This window comes from Geotrypetes seraphini, chromosome 19, assembly GCF_902459505.1.
Source record: "Geotrypetes seraphini chromosome 19, aGeoSer1.1, whole genome shotgun sequence".
In the NCBI taxonomy this organism is placed as follows: domain Eukaryota; kingdom Metazoa; phylum Chordata; class Amphibia; order Gymnophiona; family Dermophiidae; genus Geotrypetes; species Geotrypetes seraphini.
Window position 1 is genome coordinate 15,782,646 of NC_047102.1, and position 18,976 is coordinate 15,801,621.

The 18,976-nt window shown below is 41.1% G+C and overlaps 1 protein-coding gene across 2 annotated transcripts in view; it reads right to left on the reverse strand.

Annotated features, from left to right (window-relative positions):
- Positions 1-2,854: 2,854 nt before the first annotated feature.
- Positions 2,855-18,976, reverse strand: part of PARVA (parvin alpha) — a 115,919-nt gene continuing 99,797 nt past the window's right edge. For both annotated transcript variants that reach the window (XM_033928627.1, XM_033928628.1), the window contains exons 9-13: positions 18,043-18,104; positions 13,804-13,872; positions 9,242-9,343; positions 6,476-6,548; positions 2,855-4,031 (exon numbers count right to left, since the gene is read on the reverse strand). In XM_033928627.1, coding sequence (XP_033784518.1) covers positions 3,955-4,031; positions 6,476-6,548; positions 9,242-9,343; positions 13,804-13,872; positions 18,043-18,104 — 383 coding nt within the window. In that variant the 3' untranslated portion in view covers positions 2,855-3,954. The remainder of the gene's footprint in view (positions 4,032-6,475; positions 6,549-9,241; positions 9,344-13,803; positions 13,873-18,042; positions 18,105-18,976) is intronic.

An 18,976-nucleotide genomic window follows, 5' to 3' on the forward strand; every position in this document is an offset into this window, starting at 1 on the left:
ATACAAAGCATGAAAAGCGATATTTCCAACAAACAATTGAACATTTTAACTATATCACCAGCGCCTAAGTCCTTTGGTAGCCACAATTCAGTTAATGGCGCCTACGTGTGATTGACATGTGGCTGTCGGCGTTTTTGAAGGCGCCATTTACATAATGCAGTCCATAGAGCCTGATTCTATAGTTCATAGTCAGTCGCGCGCCAGACACCAGCGCGCCGAAAACTGAGCGCTGATAATTCGGCGCAAAAAAGAAGCGCGTCGCGAGAAAACAGTTTTAAAGAGCTCCGAAGTGGGGTGTGACCACTATACTTTACCATATAGTGGTTGTGCTGCCATGGGGGGGGTGCAACCCCCACATTATAGAGAAAAATGAACTTTTTTAGATTTTTTCGGGAAAAGTTCTGTTTTCTCTATAATGTGGGGGGTTGCACCCCCCACCCCCCCCCCCCAACGGCAGCGCGAACACTATGCAGTAAAGTGCCATACCCCCCGGAGCTCTTTAAAACTACATTTTCCCGCGGCGTGCTTCTTTCTTGCGCTGAATTGTCAGCGCTCGATTGTAGGCACGCTGGTGTCTGGCGCACGATTATCCCGTCATCAATTCTATATATGGCATCTAGAAGACCAGCACTTAGCGCAATTCTGAAAAAAGAGAATCACACTTAGTGGCCATTTGCACCACTGAAATTTAGGCCCTTGGGTGCCTGCAAAAAAAAAAAACAACAAACCAAAACCAAAACAATTAAACAGCGGTGCCTAAGGTCAAAGTATGCGTGGTTTATGTCAGAAATGACCTTAGGTGCTACTACGCACCTCCGTAGACATAATTCTCATGAAACATAGGTGCTGGTAATGGAAGACGTTAAGCCCTGATTCTTTTAATGATGCCTATGCGTGACCGACACGCTGCCAGCGCTGTTTTTTGGAGGCACTGGCCGCTCTAGGCGCCGTTACAAGAATCAGGCCTAAAGTGCATCTCCGTTAACTGCAAGGAACATTCAGTTACAATAAACGCAAAGGTCATATTGTAAGTGCAAATCTTTTTTGCATTTTAATAAAAGGGCCCCTTAGGTTTTTTTTGGGTAAGCAAACGTGTGTACTAAAAACACAGGAAGCAGTGGCCCCATTCAACAGAACACGCGTGTGTGGTAGGCCTGCTGTGTTCCAAGCTTTGTCTTTTTTTAAGCAAAAGGAGACTCGACTCTGCGACGCACAAAATAAAAATGGGAATGCAAAGATAAAATGCCACAATAAATAAAGAGTTTCAAGACTATAAAAAGGATACATTTTGCAAAATATAGTTGGAAAGATAAAATTCAAACCTAAGTGTCATTTGAAAGCAGTTTCATGTGATGAGCAAAATTATACGTGCCCTTTAATACTCTCCCTAGGAAAAAAAAATGTTAAAAATATATATTTATATAGCCATAAAATATTTGTCAGTTCTTAATAAAAGCTGCAGGAAAAAAAATTCTAAAGCGACAGAAATGGCTGAATAATGTTGATAAGCATATTAGGGTCTATGTTTCAAACCACTGAAGATACAAATGCAAAACCCAGTGCTGTTAATAAAATCACTTAAGGCCAGATTTACTAAAATGTGCTAGTGCATTAGTGAGCATCGTTAGTGAATAAGCTGCAGTGCAGAAAATGGGAAGCTGTGATAAATAGATCCATGTTAATGCATACTGATGTGGTATTGCCCTTTAGTAAATCTAGGTATTAGAATGTATAAAAGTGAGAAAATACTTCCTATTTTGTCTGATATATAGCAGCTAAATTATAAAAGCCCCCACACAGGCATTTCAGTGCTTTACAATTACGTCTCCCAGAAACCAATTAACGAGTTACGCAATGGTTCAGCTGAAGTAACTTGGAGACAGTGTGGCCCTCATTAAAGTTCCCTTGAAAGAGAAGTAAAAATATGGAGAGATTTATTTGTGCCAGCCAGAAGTATTTATGAGTTGCCATGGTTCCATCAACATCATGCTACGTAAAAAGGAAGACCACATCAATATAGTAGCAACGACAAGTCAGATATAACTAAATGTGATCACCTTAAGTCCAATAATGGTATGTGAGAGACAGGAACTGCTGGAAAAAAAAACAACAACCCAGCTGTTTCCGTTTCCCACATGCCACCGTTGGACTTAAGGAGTTCCATCGACGGCACTCGTATATGGAAAATCCCTCAGAAATTAAAGCTTAAAAATAAAATGAACATGACCACTCTACTAGAAATGTTGCCTACAACAAAATATTCTTTTCATAAAGCAGCAAAAAAAAAAGTACTTTGATTTAATAAGCTTATGCTGTTATCTCTGTACATTTGGACGTACATGTACATATAAAAATAGTATAAATTATATATATTTATATTTACCTTATATCATTAATATGGTTGCTTATTACTATAGGCTACATAAATCACTTTAATATATTTAAGTGCTAAGTTATCAGATGCTAAACTTTCACAAACACTATTGTAAAGATATATATATTCTGGGACCTGAAAATCTGTTTAGATCGTCTTACAATATTCATGGCTATATGGCTTTGTAAACTCAGTAAAAAATTTTTTTACCGATGCTGTGCTCAGTAATTCCAGATGTCTTTATCTGGTGCTATGTACAAAATAGATTCTAGAGACCCCCCTTATAGGATGCTCTAGGCCAACCTGTTAAAATACTATGACAAGGAGCTTTCATTTAGAGTTTTTTTTGGTTTTCTCTGGATTTCCTTCTTTGTGGATATTTTGGGGTCAATTCCTTTTGTTTTGTTTTTTTTAAGTGTACCTTTGGAACTTTGATACTTTCAAATAAAGTCCATTTAGGAACATCGTCACTCCACAGAGTTTTTTTTTGGTTTTCATTTAGTCAACATGTGAAGGTGTCTTTATGCTGCTTTTTTTTTTTTTTTTCTAAAAAGATCCCATTCCTGGTGATATAAATAGCCTTTCAGCCCCTTCAGAAGCATAATATTTTAGCAAAAAAAAAAAAAGCATTCACAGGTTGCTGGAACTAATCGACTTTAGGAATAGGTTAGAAAGTTCGCTCGCTGGATGTCACCTTTCCTTAGTGAAAAGTGCAGTGTCACGCACAGAATCAACTGAGCAGCATGCAAATGTTACTCCATCACACTGAGTAAAATGCACAGTCCCTACCTCACCTCAACGAGTGAAAGATTACCTTTGCAAGTAGCAATCTCAAAGCAAGATGTGCATGCAGTTTAAAATCAGCTCCTGCATGTGCAGGCTTTATGCTCTTGTTATTCTCATCACCAATATATAGAATTAGACTGGCACACGCAGGCTTACCACAGCGAAATGCAAATTTATGATCTCATGCATATTCATTGTGCTAATCCTGAAAACCTGACTGGCGAGGTATGCCTCCAGGAGAGGGTCGAGAAGCCTTGAATTTGAATATCCACATATTCTTCCCAGCTTTCTGTGCCCAAAATAAAATATTTAATTTGGCTTACACTGTTAGATGGATAGTTTGAAGATAACCAGTGAAAAGATGGAAGATCAAACACATACACAAGTATTGCCAAAAAAAAAAAAAAGAGTCTCCAGTGACAGGGGCAGAAATCACGGTCCAAGCAGGGTGAAAAAAAAAAAAAATAGTTTCTAGCCTGGTGCTTACAGAGTCATGTTTACATCTTGTTAAAACACACCGGCCATTTAAAAATGAAGCGATGGGACTATTCCTGCTAAACATTTACCTTACATAAAACATCACACAAATCTATTTCAGTGTTCCTTTTTTCAAACTGTGCACCGGATTCAGACACCACACATGGTAGAGAGAGAAATAATTGCCCCATTTTCGGCTATGCGCCTTTGGATTTCACATGTCAGCATATAGTGGAATAGTACTTGAAAATGTCATAGTTGTAGTGTTAAGGATTGTTTCACTGCCATCTGTCCTTTTTAAGTAACATTCGCCTTCCTTATTCCACACTCCTGTACTTGGTAAACAAGTTGTAAAGCACTCTCAGTGTCGACTTCAAATCGCAGTTGACGATATCTGGAATTGAATAAAAATTGTACGGCTTAGATTCAAAGAAGACGACAGAAATGTGAACTTACACAATTCTAAAATGTTCCGATGACATTGTTCAGCAAGAAAACTGGCCCAATTGCCTTTTGCCCCTGACGTTTGTCCTGGTGTTTCTTTGAGATCTATAATTGGCTGAACAGAGATCGAATACCATGCACCAACCATCCGAGGTCTTTCGTCCTCCATTTTGTTAGTTTAGTCGGACCCAGTGTTTTAACACACGTTTTTCTTCCCTTTATACTAAGCCATGGTAGAGAATTTGATGAGTGTCAGAACACTACCGCAGCTTAGTAAAAGAGGGCCTTAGTTATTAGCAGAGCTTTTGCTTTTTGAATTTCTAGTGATTTAGATGACCCTAGTGTTAACTGGATAAATGCAACATCAGGAAATGCTGAAAGGGCCACCGTTCCCCCTATTTGCTCCCGTTGCGATTCAAGCAGCGTCTGCAGCACTCTACACATGCTGCTTCGGGGCCTTCTACTGCCCTGATTTGCTGGCCAGTAGAAGGCCCCGAAGCAGCAGTGTGTAGAGTGCTGCAGATGCTGCTGGAATCGGAAGGTTAGTCGGGACCGTGGGAAGGGAAGGGAGGGGTAGGGGAAATGCTGCTGCTGCACAGGGAAGTGGTGGGAGAGAAATGCTGCTGCATAGGAGGCAGGGAGACAGATAGATAGAAAGAAAAGAAGAAAGACACAGGGCAGGGAGAGACATAGAAAGACAGACAGACAAAGGGGGCCAGGGAGAAAGACAGACAGCGGGAGGGAGAGAGAGACAGAAATAAAGACACAGTCAGATATTCTAGCACCCGTTAATGTAATGGGCTAAAATACTAGTTCTTCAATAAAAGGCTTGAGGGTCAGTAAGGGACTAAGGGAGCCGGCCAGACCGCGGGAAGGGAAAGGGGGGGTTGGGGAAATGCTGCTGCTGCACAGGGAAGTGGTGGGAGAGAAATGCTGCTGCATAGGAGGCAGGGAAACAGATAGATAGAAAGAAAAGAAGAAAGACACAGGGGCAGGGAGAGACAGAAAGACAGACAGACAGACAAAGGGGGCCAGGGAGAGAGACAGACAGCGGGAGGGAGAGAGAGACAGAAATAAAGACACACAGTCATATATTCTAGCACCCGTTAATGTAACGGGCTAAAATACTAGTTCTTCAATAAAAGGCTTGAGGGTCAGTGGCTGTGCCCATTCTTACTCTCTTCTTAAAAAATGACAATTCTGTCCCCGTTTCATTCTCTAGAACAGGGGTAGGCAATTCTGGCCTTCGAGAGCCAGAGGCAGGTCAGGTTTTCAGCATATCCACTATGAATATGTATGAGATGGATTTGCAAGCACTGCCTCCTTGAGATGCAAATCTATCTCATGCATATTTATTGTGGATATCCTAAAAACCTGACCTGCCTGTGGCTCTCGAGGACCGGAATTGTCTACCCCTGCTCTAGAAGTACCTGGCAGAAACCCAAATTGTAGCAACATTCTAGAGCTGATATTTGTGATGTCATAATGCCTCATTCCACCAGTGCCTAAGAACCAAACTCACCAGTGATGTCACAATGGCTTGACTGTCCTATACTTGGCTCACATAAGAACATAAGAATTGCTGTACTAGGACAGACTGAAAGTCCATGAAGTGCAGTTTCAACCTAGTAACAGTGTTCAACAGTGTTCAACCATCAAGTAACAGTGTTCAACCTAGGTCCCGTAGAGAATGACCATGGGAAACCATCCTGGGTCATTCTTCAGTGTCTATCTCAACTTCAGTCCTACACCAACATTCTTCAATGCCAGGCTTGAGGGACAGTGGCTGTGCCCATTCATACACTGATTCTAAACATAGAAACATAGAAGATGACGGCAGAAAAGGGCTACAGCTCACAAGTCTGCCCACTCTGCTTACCCACCCCCTGTCTTTGCCCTAATGACCCAATTTCCTTATCTTGACCCTCGTAGGGATCCCACATGGGTATCCCATTTATTCTTAAAGTCTGGCACGCTGTCTGCCTCGATCACCTGCACTGGAAGCTTGTTCCAATGATCAACCACTCTCTCTGTGAAGAAATACTTTCTGGTGTCGCCATAAAATTTTCCGCCCCTGAGTTTGAGCGGGTGCCCTCTTGTGGCCGAGGGTCCCTTGAGAAAGAAAATATCATCTTCCACTTCGACACGTCCCGTGAGGTACTTAAATATAGAATATTAGTCATATGGTGGATTTTCGCTCTTATGCTAAAATTAGTCATGCATGAGAAAGCATAGGTTCCATCCAATTGATGGATTTCATGTAATTAAGGTACTGAACGCAGATAACTGCAGCTTTCCCATAAAACAGTTTTGCACAGCCATGTGATATTTAAGCGTGAATAGAGAAAGGCAATGCACTATTAATTATAATTACAACAAAATCCAGAGATCTACCTTCAGGTCTGGGTTTTGGCTTCTCTAAACCTCCATCTTGCATCAGTTCAAATGAAAAGGACACGTTAAGAACCTGGCAAAAGAACGAAGACAAATGTCAGCATAAGAAATGTAGAGGAGGATTTTCGATATGACGTCCAAATCTGAGTTTGGAAGTTTTACAGAAGTCACAGAAAAATCCAGTACCAAACAATGCCCATTTCCAAAACTGCAAAATGTCTATCTTGGCTTTCTTTTTTCGAAAATGGCCATTTTTCAGATGTGCTCTTTTTGAACCATTTTCGAAAAAAAGAACACACGTCCAAAAGAAAAATGCACAAAACAGACCATTGGGATGTAGGAGGGGGCCAACATTTGCACTAGACTGGCCACACAGACATCCCAGCAGAGCAGAGGGGCACCTCAGGGGGACACTGCAGTGAACTTCATATAAAAGATCCCAATTGACATACGTGTACATTCCTGCATGCAATTTAGAAAAAGGCTCTGCCAGGAGATGTTTCTCTAAAATACTTGCTGAAATTGGATATGCCCCGACCTGGATGTCTCAATTCTAATTTCAATGCTCTATCTAAAATAGGACTTCCTATACATTATTTATTTATCTAATCTAATCTATTTATTTATTTTCTTTCTTGTCCTCCTAAAAGAGCCCAGAACAGGTTGCAAGTTTACATACATAATATAGGTTAGCGAGAAGCTACTTGGAGTAAGGTCTTCAAGTAAGATAAGACATACATATTTTGAGTTAGCAATAAGATAGCTGGGGTAAGGCAATGAGATAAGGCAATTTTAACAATATGGGCACATTCTTCATAAGGCAATTTCTATACATAGTATGAAAATCAAACAAATGTGTTGGACTTATTTCTGCAACAAGGCGATTGGTAAAGTACTTTTAACAGTATGGCACAGACTTCCTTACAATAGTCGGACAATTTCAATTTGCAGTATGAAATCTAGCATGTGAGCTGGGACTAGTTGTAGCAACAAACAATAACTTGTTTCAACAGTAGGAGAGTTTTAACAATTCTTTATAAATCATCAGGGGATCCTGGGATAGCTTAAAATAAATTTTGTCAAGTTGATTTAGGGTTGGGAGTTATCTTTATGGGTGCCTCATCCCAGACTGATGGGTAATTCATGCCATAAAGGAGTAAATAGAAAAGAGTAAGACAGCTTATAAGCAGTAGAAGATCTACAGCCACTTTGTCGTGGCAGACCTACATTCAATGGTATAACTGAGTCACCCAATCTATATTTATATAAACTCGGATGTATCTCTGGGGGTATGTGTGTGTATGTATGTATATATGTTCCAGCATAATTCTGAAACACATGGACAGATTTCAACCAAACATGGTATACATATCACTTACTACCTGGGGAAAATACTGTGGGGGTGAGAAGGGGGGTGACGTGTTTTATTTAGATGGAGCTGCTTTGACCAATTGTGTGAAGCTTAGGGAATGATGTCACACTGTGCTGTGCTGTCATAGCTGTAGCAATGTCTCCAAGGAAACGTAAGGCAATTGGCCAAGTGCAATTAAAGGCTAAAAACAGTCCAGCAGCGCGAAGCCCGACTACAGGATATGAAAGAAAGAGATGCTACATCTAGAGCTTCAGAGACAGTACAGCAGCGCAAGGTCCGACTACAGGATAAGAAAGAGAGAGATGCTACATCTAGAGCTTCAGAGACAGTACAGCAGCGCAAGGCCCGACTACAGGATATGAAAGAGAGAGATGCTACATCTAGAGCTTCAGAGACAGTACAGCAGCGCAAGGCCCGACTACAGGATAAGAGAGATAGAGCTACTACATCTAGAGATTCAGGGACAGTACAACAGTGTGAGTAATAGAAGATTAGGATAAATAAATATCTGGGCAACGCCGGGTGATCAGCTATTGTCCATAAAATATTTAAAAAACTAGACGGGCACATTTGAACTTGACTGAATAGGAAGCCAATATAGTGATTTCAAGAGGGGCAAGACATGCTCAAATTTATTTTTGTTAAAAATCAGCCAAACTGCAGTATTCTGTATCAGCTGTAGATGTTTTAAATTACCTTTACTAATACTACAATAAACTGAATTACAATAGTCCAACTGAGCTAATATAGTCAACTGAACAATCGTGGCAAAATGATGTTGCTAAAACAGGGTTCATATCTATATATCTTCTGTGTTTTGAGCCGTTTGGTGCAATCCGTTAATGAGGGTGAATAATTTTGTGTTTGGCAAAGACTGTTAATGGAGAATTAATGTCGCAGCCCTTGATAAGCTGGAGGCGAAACAGGGCCGCTGTTGAGATTTTTTGTGAATGAGAGATAAAGAATATAGCGGGACTTTGCCTTTTTTTCAACTGTTTTGGTTGTGAGTTGTGAATGATACGGGATTGTGTCTATGAAAACTATGCTTAAAAACACATTTCTGCAATTTATTTTGAAGACTGCAGTAGAGTGATATTCTTAAAGCGGAGTTTTTTTGACCAATGACTGGAGAAGCTCCTATATATAAAATATATTCAGTCTCATGAAGTTGGAGCAAGATATCTGAGATCTTTTTTCTACACTATTTGAAACTTATGCAGTCTCTGTTGATATAATTGCTAATATGCTTAGCTTGTTTTCTGGTTATACTCTCTCTATATATTTTAGGCTTTGCTAGTAAGATTATATAGTTTATTCCTCTTTATAACTTTAGTGTGTCTATAGAAAGTGGCCATTTCCTTATCTATTTAGATAAAAGAATGGATTAAAGTTACCTTTTGCTCAAAGCTATCCGGAGTGAGGAAGAAATTGTGAAGAGGCACAAAATAGCCTTCCAAAAGGCCCATTAGTAGTACCAGATACACACCATCTGCAAACTGAGAGAAATCAGAACAATTTAGAGTTTATGCATCAAACACAGTAGTTTTTCCTAAGTGTGTGCCCTTTTTATCCACATAACACAAAGGGCCTGATTCTAAAAACGCGCGTCCCGATTGCAGGTGGTGGTAGGTGTCCTATCGCCATCTGGTAGCCAATCAGGATACATGTTTTTTTAAAAAAAGAAGTCGTCCGAGGCAGGATGTCTATATTTTAGGCCTCTGTAATGCATCCACAGAGGCACATACCCATGCTTAAGCAGGCCCAAGGCGAGGTGTGGGTTTGCCCGGAAGTGGCCTTGGCAGGCTTAAGCGTTTGGTATGTGTCTTCATAGACGCAAGAGACGCAAAAAAAATGCTGGCCTACATTTAAGGCGTCTATCCGGGAGTGTAGACAGGATTCTGAATAGGGCGCCGATGTGTGATCAACACGTGATTGGCGGCCGCTGATATTGGCGTTCTATACAGAATCAGGCCCAAAATGTTTCAGTGTCAAAACCTCATTTGCTTTCTAGTGTCATTAAAACTGGAATCAAAGCACAAACAAATGGTCTATACATGAGCTAAGGATGAAAATGAGTCACATGTCTAAGTTGGGGACGTGGTTTCCTTTTTTTTTTTTTTTCCGGTATTGCTTTTTACACACTCGTAATAACAAATATGACATTGCTACGTGCCAATGTACCTGGAGAAATGGAGGATTGAGTGACTTGCCCAGGGTCACAAGGAGAAGTTTCAAGTTTAATAAGTTTTTTGATTAATCGCTTAATCATACTTCTAAGCGATGTACAGTTTAAAATTACATTTGTTGGGTGACAATACAATAAATAAAAGTACTTAAAAAAAAATACAAAATTACAATCAATTTAACATACTCAAAACATTAGGTAAGGAGGAATGAAATACAAATCTTTAAAGTAAAGAGAAAACATTAAGGGAAAAATACAGAAGGTTAACAAAATAACAAAATATGATAAGATAAAATTTAATGGGGTTATAGGATATTAAAATTAGTTTTCAAAGGCATCCTTGAAAAGAAATGTTTTTGAATTACTTTTAAATTTTCCAAATTCCTGTTCTTCCCTTAAAAATATAGGAAGGGCATTCCAAGTATGTGGTGCAGTAACCAAAAAAATAAATTGTCGTCTTGTATTTATAATTTTCAACGAAGGAATAGTCAATAGGTTTTGTTCATTAGATCTTAAAATTCTCTTTACAGAATATGGAATTAATAATTTAAATAAGAAAGCAGGAGTCTTATTATAGAGGGTTTTGAAGATAATTATACAAAGCTTATACGTAATTCTATGAATAACTGGAAGCCAGTGTGCATTTTTAAGAAGTGGTGTTACATGGTCAAACTTTCTAGATTTGGTTATAAGCTTAATTGAGGCATTTTGAATGATTTGAACCCACAACCTCAAGATGCTGAGGCTGTAGCCCTAACCACTAGACCACTCCTTCGTACTTGTCACATCCAAGTTATAGAAAGGGGCTCTGATTGAGTAGTTATTTATCTACTGGATGGAGATAAAGGAAGACACAGTAGGTATTTTTCTGTCCTTGGAGTGCTTACAATTAAAATAAAAATAATAATTTAAAAAGCTGCAGTTGGACTTGGACCTGTCTCTTAGTTTTCTGCTTTAACCATTAGGCTATTGCTGCACATGGACGTCTGTGTGGTTGTTTTAAAATATAGATGTTATTCTGCTGTACCCTGTTCTAAAATACAGGTGCGATGGACATCCACTTGTGATGTCCTTTCTAAAATGCTTCTATATGTTACTTATTGAAATAGTTTTTATGGCTTCCTTTAATGTTACTTTTATTTTTTTAATTAAATTTATTAATTGTTACAACATATAACAAATTCAGGCAAATTAAACAATTGTAAAGGAAATTAATCAAAATTAAAATAATAGTACTTATTTACAAGCAGCAATAATCTTTTCTGACACTGCCTTCTTAGAATGTAAACATGTGTGCCTATGGCGCTAACTTTAGAAACACTATTTTAGACCTATATAAATTTGCATTTAGATAGACAAGAACACCAATGCTGGAATATACAAGTCAAAAACTGAAAAATGCATTTGGCAACCTGGCCACGTTTTAGGCGAGACCAGAGCAGGCCTAAAAAAATAAACATGTATTCCTCATTTCAAAAGGGGAATACACATCTGTGTCCAAAAGAATCGACGGGATTTACAACCTGCTACCCGAGACATCTAGGTTTCAGAAAAGTGCTCGAGGTGAGCAGCGCGCCACTTGAGAGATTAAGGAAGGTCACGCCTTGATCCATTAGTGGTTCGTCTCTCTCCCCACCTTTCCCCCCCTCCCTCCAAATCAAATCCTGTGAGAGATACTGGACTCTGACAGCTTTGTAAAAAATAAATGTTTGTGTTTATCAAATAGCTGACATAAAAGTTTTAGGTTTTTTTTTTTCAGAATATGCACAATTATGTGCCTGTGACCTGTTGAGAGTGTGGTGCAGTAGTTAAAGCTACCATCTCAGCACCCTAGGGTTGTAGGTTCAAACCCACGCTGCTCCTTGTGACCCTGGGCAAGTCACTTAATCCCCCATTGCCCCAGATACATTAGATAGATTGTGAGCCTGCCAGGACAGATAGAGGAAAATGCTTGAGTACCTGAATAAATTCATTTAAACCGTTCTGAGCTCCCCTGGAAGAACGGTATAGAAAATTGAATAAATAAATAAAAATGTTAAAATGGATGCTTCTCCGGCACATAACAGTCCATTTCTCCATGTATTTTAGAACAAATTCTACGCTGGCAGTGCCTGTTCTAAAATAGAGGCAGAGCTTGAGATGTCCCGACCTCAATGTCTCAATTCCAGTTTGTATGTCCTTTTTAAAATGCCACTTTATATGCGCATAAATTTACTGGGATTGAATGGAGACAATCCCAGGATTAGGGATGTTTTAACCAAACAGGAAATCAGAAGTGGCTTCCACTGTCTGCCAAGCTCTTTAAGGGGGTGGGGGGGGGGGGAGAAGGAACGAAAGGATGTGGAAAAGTGAAAAACAATGCCCAGGTTGCTGTGGAGACGGCCTTTACCTACTAGAACCCAAAGCCTACCACTACTGGGAAGGTGTTGGATATCTATGATGCGCATTTATCACCTAGGATGTAGAAGACCATAATGTAGTATTGCTTTACAATTTCACTCATTTAAATGGACCATTCACCAAAACATATTGAAGGAGAAACCTGATATTAGACATGTGTGCAGAACGGTGACGGGACAAAAGCGTGACGGACAAAGCCGTGCCGACCATAGAGAGCAGACAATTGTGCGCAAGACTCCAACGCTACCGTAATATTTTAAAGGGCTCCGACGGGGGTGGGTGGGGGGATAGTGTTCGCGCTGCCGTTCGGGGGCGTGGGGGGTATAACCCCCCACATTATACAGAAAACATAACTTTTCCCCTAAACCCCCAAAACCACCCCCAACCGCAGCGCGAACACTATTAAGTAAACGGGGGGGGGGGTTCCCCCCTCACACTCCCCGTCGGAGCTCTTTAAAATAAACTTTTTCAGCGGCGTGCTCGAGTCTTGCGCTCAATTGTCTGCTCTCTAATATCGGCGCGGCTTTTGTCCCGCGCACTTATGACTGTTCCCCCTCTTTTACGAACGCAGCAACTGCTCCGACGCTCATAGGAATTCTAAGAGTGTTGGAGCAGTTACCACCGCTCAAAACCTGCGCTATGCGTTCGTAAAAGAGGGGGGGGTATTTTTTATTCTGCAAAACCTTCCAGTTCTAGGTGGATAACAAAAGAAGAGAAACTGCCCAAACGCAAAATCGTAACCAATATAAGAAAACATATCAACCAGTCGTCATTATTTTCTAAGAAATATTTGAAGCCAACAAGACTTCAGTAACTTTGTAAAATAAAAATATGAAACAGAGGTTAAGTATTAATGGGTAAAACTCAAAAGATTCCTAGGGGCTCTTCTCCCTGGAGAAGTGGAGACTTAGAGGAGACATGATAGAAACCTTCAAAATCCTGAAAGGCATAAAGAAGGTAGACAGGGACAGATTCTTCAGACTTTGGGGAACCACAAGTACAAGGGGGCACTTGGAGAAATTGAAAGGGGATAGGTTTAGAACAAATGCTAGGACGTTCTTCTTTACTCAGAGGGTGGTGGACACATGGAACGCACTCCTGGAGGTTGTGATAGGGCAGAGCACGCTACAGGGGTTCAAGGAAGGTTTAGATAAATTCCTGAAGGATAAGGGGATTGAGGGGTACAGATAGAAGTAGATACGGGTTATAGGAAAAGTCAGGGACCACTTAACAGGTCATGGACCTGATGGGCCGCCAGGGGTGCAGACTGCTGGGCGCGATGGACCTCTGGTCTGACCCAGCGGAGGCAACTTCTTATGTTCTTAGAGGCCTGATAGGAAAGCAATCGCTCATTGATGTGTCAGATGTTACCTGTGTCTCCAGCTCTGTGACCTCCAAATTCAGTTTATTGAGATGCTTATTCACAAACGTGATGAGGGTCTTAAAAGAGAGGGAAAAAGAAAGGTTTGGATAGTATCACTTATAAGGGCACCATTTTCAACTCAGCCATCTGTGTAAGAAGAGATCACCATCTCAGAAATGATTTGGTGTCGACAGTGAGATCGGTCTTCTGCGTTTCTCCAAGACCAGACAGTTTAAGCAGGAGCAGAGCATATTTTCTCTGCCAGTACCTACGTAACTATGATTCAGCTTCACTAGATAGGCATCTTAATTTTTTTATACAGATTTTAGTGAATCTTGAGAAATGCAGGTAAAATTCTATATCCATCGTTCTTTCATTTTTTGGAACCCACAAACAAGCATGTATTTTATCAGGTGCCAACCCATCCGTATAATATTTTCACATTGGTTTCCCTTCAGTTTCATACTGTATATAAAGAAATTTTATATGGACTATTTGTTCCTTTGATGTCTTTATCTCTACATGAGATCTTCGAGCACGAGAACAACTCATATGCATAAGCTCTCTTTCCCATCATTAAGAGGACTCAAGTCCATTAGTAAAACTTCAGACTCCTTTCCATACTTACTAACTGCGATATGGAATGGCCGTCCTCCCTCAAATTAGATCGCGTTTATCTCTTCAGGTCTTTTGCAGAACCTTAAAAACCACTATGTTTCATCGCTTTTTAGGCTACAGCTCCAATGAATGTTAATGGATCTTTCTTTGCGATATAATTATGTAAACCGAACCGAGCTCCTATTTTTAGGAGATGATTCGGTATATAAGACTAAGAATTAGATTAGATTAGAAACTTCTCCAGATAAGCTCTGTGTTCCTAATCACTTCAAAATCTCTTTCCTGTTTAATATATTTAAATTTCACTTAGGCTCCTTTTTATCAAGCCGTGTTAGGAGTTTGGTGTGTGGGGGGGGGGGGGATTTATCATCGGCAGCTGCGGTAAAATTTCCAGTGCTCATAGAATTCTTATGAGTGTCAGAGCTTTTACTGCAGCAGCTGGCGATAAAAATCCCTAACATGGCTTGATAAAAGGGGGCCTTACTTTGGCAGCATGGCATTTTATGCTTGAATACCTGATTGCAAAATCCGCTTAGATAACCTTGATAGGCGGTATATAAAATCCTAATAAACTTGAAACTATTTATTTAAAATATATATTATCCACCTAAAACCTAGGTGGACTTACAATAAAACATAAATAATCAGTTGAACAAACATTAAACAAATACCAGATCGTTTACATCAGTGTTTTTCAACCTTTTTACACCTATGGACCGGCAGAAATAAAAGAATTATTCTGTGGATTGGCATCGGTCTGTGGACCAGCGGTTGAGGAACACGGGGCTAAGTCGTGGTCCAGACCCCGCCCATCTCTACCCAATCTCCACCCCAGACCCCGCCCCCATAATAGTACTAATTGCACCTTGCACATCCCGTGCCTTATCTGGAAGCCTTCCCTCTGACATTGCAACGTCAGAGAGAAGGCTTCCGTTTCAGTCGCAGGATGCCCGTAGGAGCCACTGCCCGTGGCTTTGTGCACTGAATCAGTTAGGAAGAGGGAGCTGGCTTGAAGATAACGCCGCATCGATTGCACCATGGACCGGTGGTTGAAGAACACTGATGCACGTGCTGGCCCTGTGGACCGGCAGGAAATTTCTGTGGACCGGCACTGGTCCATGGACCAGTGGTTTAAGAACACTGGTTTACATCACCCATAAGCTGTAATAATGATACAGTAAGTTCACCAAGTTCACAGTAGTTATTTTCATTTACCAATGCCTGGAGAAAAAAAAAAAAATGAAACTAGATCCTTAACTTTAGGAATTTTTGCTATCCTTTTGTCGTTCCCCCCCCCCCCCATATGCTTCTGTCTTAAGATGAACTGTATTTTGAGATCCTGTTTCTCCCTCCTAGATGTGTCTAATCTTTACACTTACAAGAAAAGAAAGCAGATGAAATAAAAGCCCTTAGCAGGGCTGGTGCAAGAAATGAAGACAAACGTGCAAGCTGGAGGGGGCGCCATGTTGTAAAGCACACCAGCCCAAAAGGGAGGAATGGTACTGAATGCAACCTTTAGCTGGGTTGCCATTTTGTCCAACGTTTACTCTACCTATATATAAATGTCATTACAATGCATACGTTCCGATTGTGACCCGGGCAGGAGCAGTGAGCGCCAGCTGAGTCACTTTCATAGCCATTCTATACAGCCGGAAGCTGATAACACTACCGTAATGGCAGGACCTAAAAGCTAAGTATTATAGGCTTTACCAAATAAGCAAGCCTTGATAAATACTAACAGGAATAATGAGCTGAAAATAGCAGGTCTGTTATAATAATAATAATAATAATTTTATTCTTCTATACCGCCACAATCTTGCGACTTCTAGGCGGTTTACAATCAAGAGTGCTGGACATTCAGCGAAATACAATAAGTAGATATTCAGAGGAAATACAGAGATCAGAGACCTCAGGAGGCAATAGTATAGAAATACAATTTGCTGAGCGAAAATGTAATATGTACATTTTAGTAGGTAATGTTGGGGATAAATAGCAACGTAAAGTTACGATAAGATGAAGATAGCAGATTTTATTTATAAGAGTGCTGTAAGTTCAGGTGGAATAGGGAGGGGGGAGGAGGAGGGAGCGCGGGTCAGTAGTAGTTGATAAGACTATCAATATTATATGAATTAGTCAACACGATATAAAAGAAGATAAGAAAAATTATAGAAAATATATTAAAAAAAAAACAGTAAAAGAAAGGCAATTGAGACTAATAGGTTGTTCTGGTAGGACTAGTTCCAAACTCAGACAGCCGTGAACACTTGAGGTCTTTCAGCCTTTAAAAATACAAAATCCTAATTTTTAAAAATAGGGGTTTTTCTAACAAGAACTCTCTCTCATGCATCATAATTTAAGGGGTATTGGTTTGTTTACAGTCCTAACCTACCATAACCCACTTCAACCACTGGGCCTTCCCCAACTCAATTAATTCCATAAAATATATTAGCTTCGTTATCAAATGTAGCAATTATAAACACTTTAAAACAAATGTCAACTCTAATGAAACAAAAAAACAACTCAAGGTTATAGTTTTGACTGCATTTTATGTGTCGTTCAATAACTGGGTGCGGTTTATGGTGTCTATTTTAAGGCAATTCATTAAAGTAGGCCAAGTAGCTGAAAATGCGCTTGAATGCAAGAAGAAATCACCCACCTCAGCTTTACAGCTGGTATAAATAAACTCCCTGCCCCTATATTATTCAATAATTTATACATGTACTTGTGTGCTCTAGCTAAGGTTGCCAGATTTTCCTTTTGGGAAAATCTGGACCCCCCCCTAGCTCCACCCCCACCCTAATTCCCCCCCCTAAGCCTGCCTTAGCCCTACTCCCCGCTGCCAGCTCTTGTCGAGCAGGAAGGCCGCGCATGCGCGACAGTCACGTGATAACATCACGCACACGATGGCCGCCCAGACATGTCCTCAAATGGAGGACATGTCCGGGGAACTCCGTAACCCTAGCTTTAGCCAAACAGTGCCCATGAACATGTCCACTAGCAAAATAGGTGTCGTCAAATCATGAAACGTACTTGTATGCTAATCAGTATTCTCTAAGGGGTCATTTACTTACAAAGGCCTGGACTCTGTAACCAGCGCCGTTGTCGGCGAGTGGCTTAAAAGCGGCCGCTGATCACACGACGACACCGGGTACGGAATTACGCCTCCGGGCAAAGGTAGGTGCCGGAAATGTAGGCCAGAGTTTTTCCTGGCGTACCGTTCCGGTGCCCACCTGTGATGTGAATCACACCAATGTAGGCGCTTTAGGCCACCCGACACCACTTCCAGCGTTAGCCACGTCCACAGTGGTGTTAAGGACGGACTAAAACACCTACGGAGGTGCGATTCTGTCGCCGATTTTTTTTCGGCAGCCAGTAAGCGCCTTGAAACTCAGTTAAAACTTTGTTTCAACGGCATATTTTTAAACCGAGTTTGGATGCCTACCGGCAGCCTAAAAAATAAGCCAAAGTGGCCACTTACACGCAGAGTTAACCAGAACAGAGCTATTTACATGCATTTTTGCAACCTAACACTAGGTGGCTCTTTACTGAATGACCACCCCTTTATTTCTAGTTTGTGCTTGAAATTGTTTCATTTTATGTCATCATTATATAAAATAGTACTTTCCTACCTTTTTGACGACATTAAGCTTGTCAGGAGCATGATCAAAGAGTGTGTCAAATGCATCCCGCTCTGAAAAAAAACCCAAAACACACCCCACAAAACATAATTACCATATCTCAGATATTGCAACCATTCAGATGCCTACTTCACTATGTACCAAACCAGTAAAGGACTGGAAACTACATGAAAAATATTTGTTCTTGGGAAAAGAGTGGCAAACGCATGGGACTGGACTCCCAACGAGCTAGTGCAGGGGTAGGCAATTCCGGTCCTCGAGAGCCACAGGCAGGTCAGGTTTTCAGGATAGCCACAATAAATATGCGCGAGATAGAGTTGCATCTCAAGGAGGCAGTGCTTGCAAATCCATCTCAAGCATGTTCAGGGTGGATATCCTGAAAACCTGACCTGCCTGTGGCTCTCGAGGACCGGAATTGCCTCCTCCTGAGCTAGTGGAAAGAGATTCAAATGGTACACAACTTTATTAGAAGAGCAAGCTCTGACAGCGGTGTGAATCGATGTAATCCTAGCCATTAAGACGTCACAATTTATGCCCTATGTGTTCTGGCACTGCAACGCCTGCATCAGGGACACGGTTGAACGTGGTGGTCGGAGAGCTCAGTCAGTGGCGTAGCGAGGGTGAGAGGCGAAACCCCTCCCCTGCCCTCGTCTCTGCTCCCTCCCGCTCCTTCCCCTCCTCCGCCTGCCATGCACGCCCCCTTCCCCCATACCCCTAGTTGAAGTTGTCGCTTGCGGTGGTCAACAACATGCTCCTAGCGACCCCGTCGGCTCTCCCTCTGACATCACTTCCTACGCACGGCACCCGGAAGTGATATAAGCGGAAGAGTCGATGGGGACGCGAAGAGCACGTTGACCGCCGCGAACAACAACTTCAACCACAGGTATGGGGGAAGGGGGGTGTTCGCAAGGAGGGGTGCCAACGC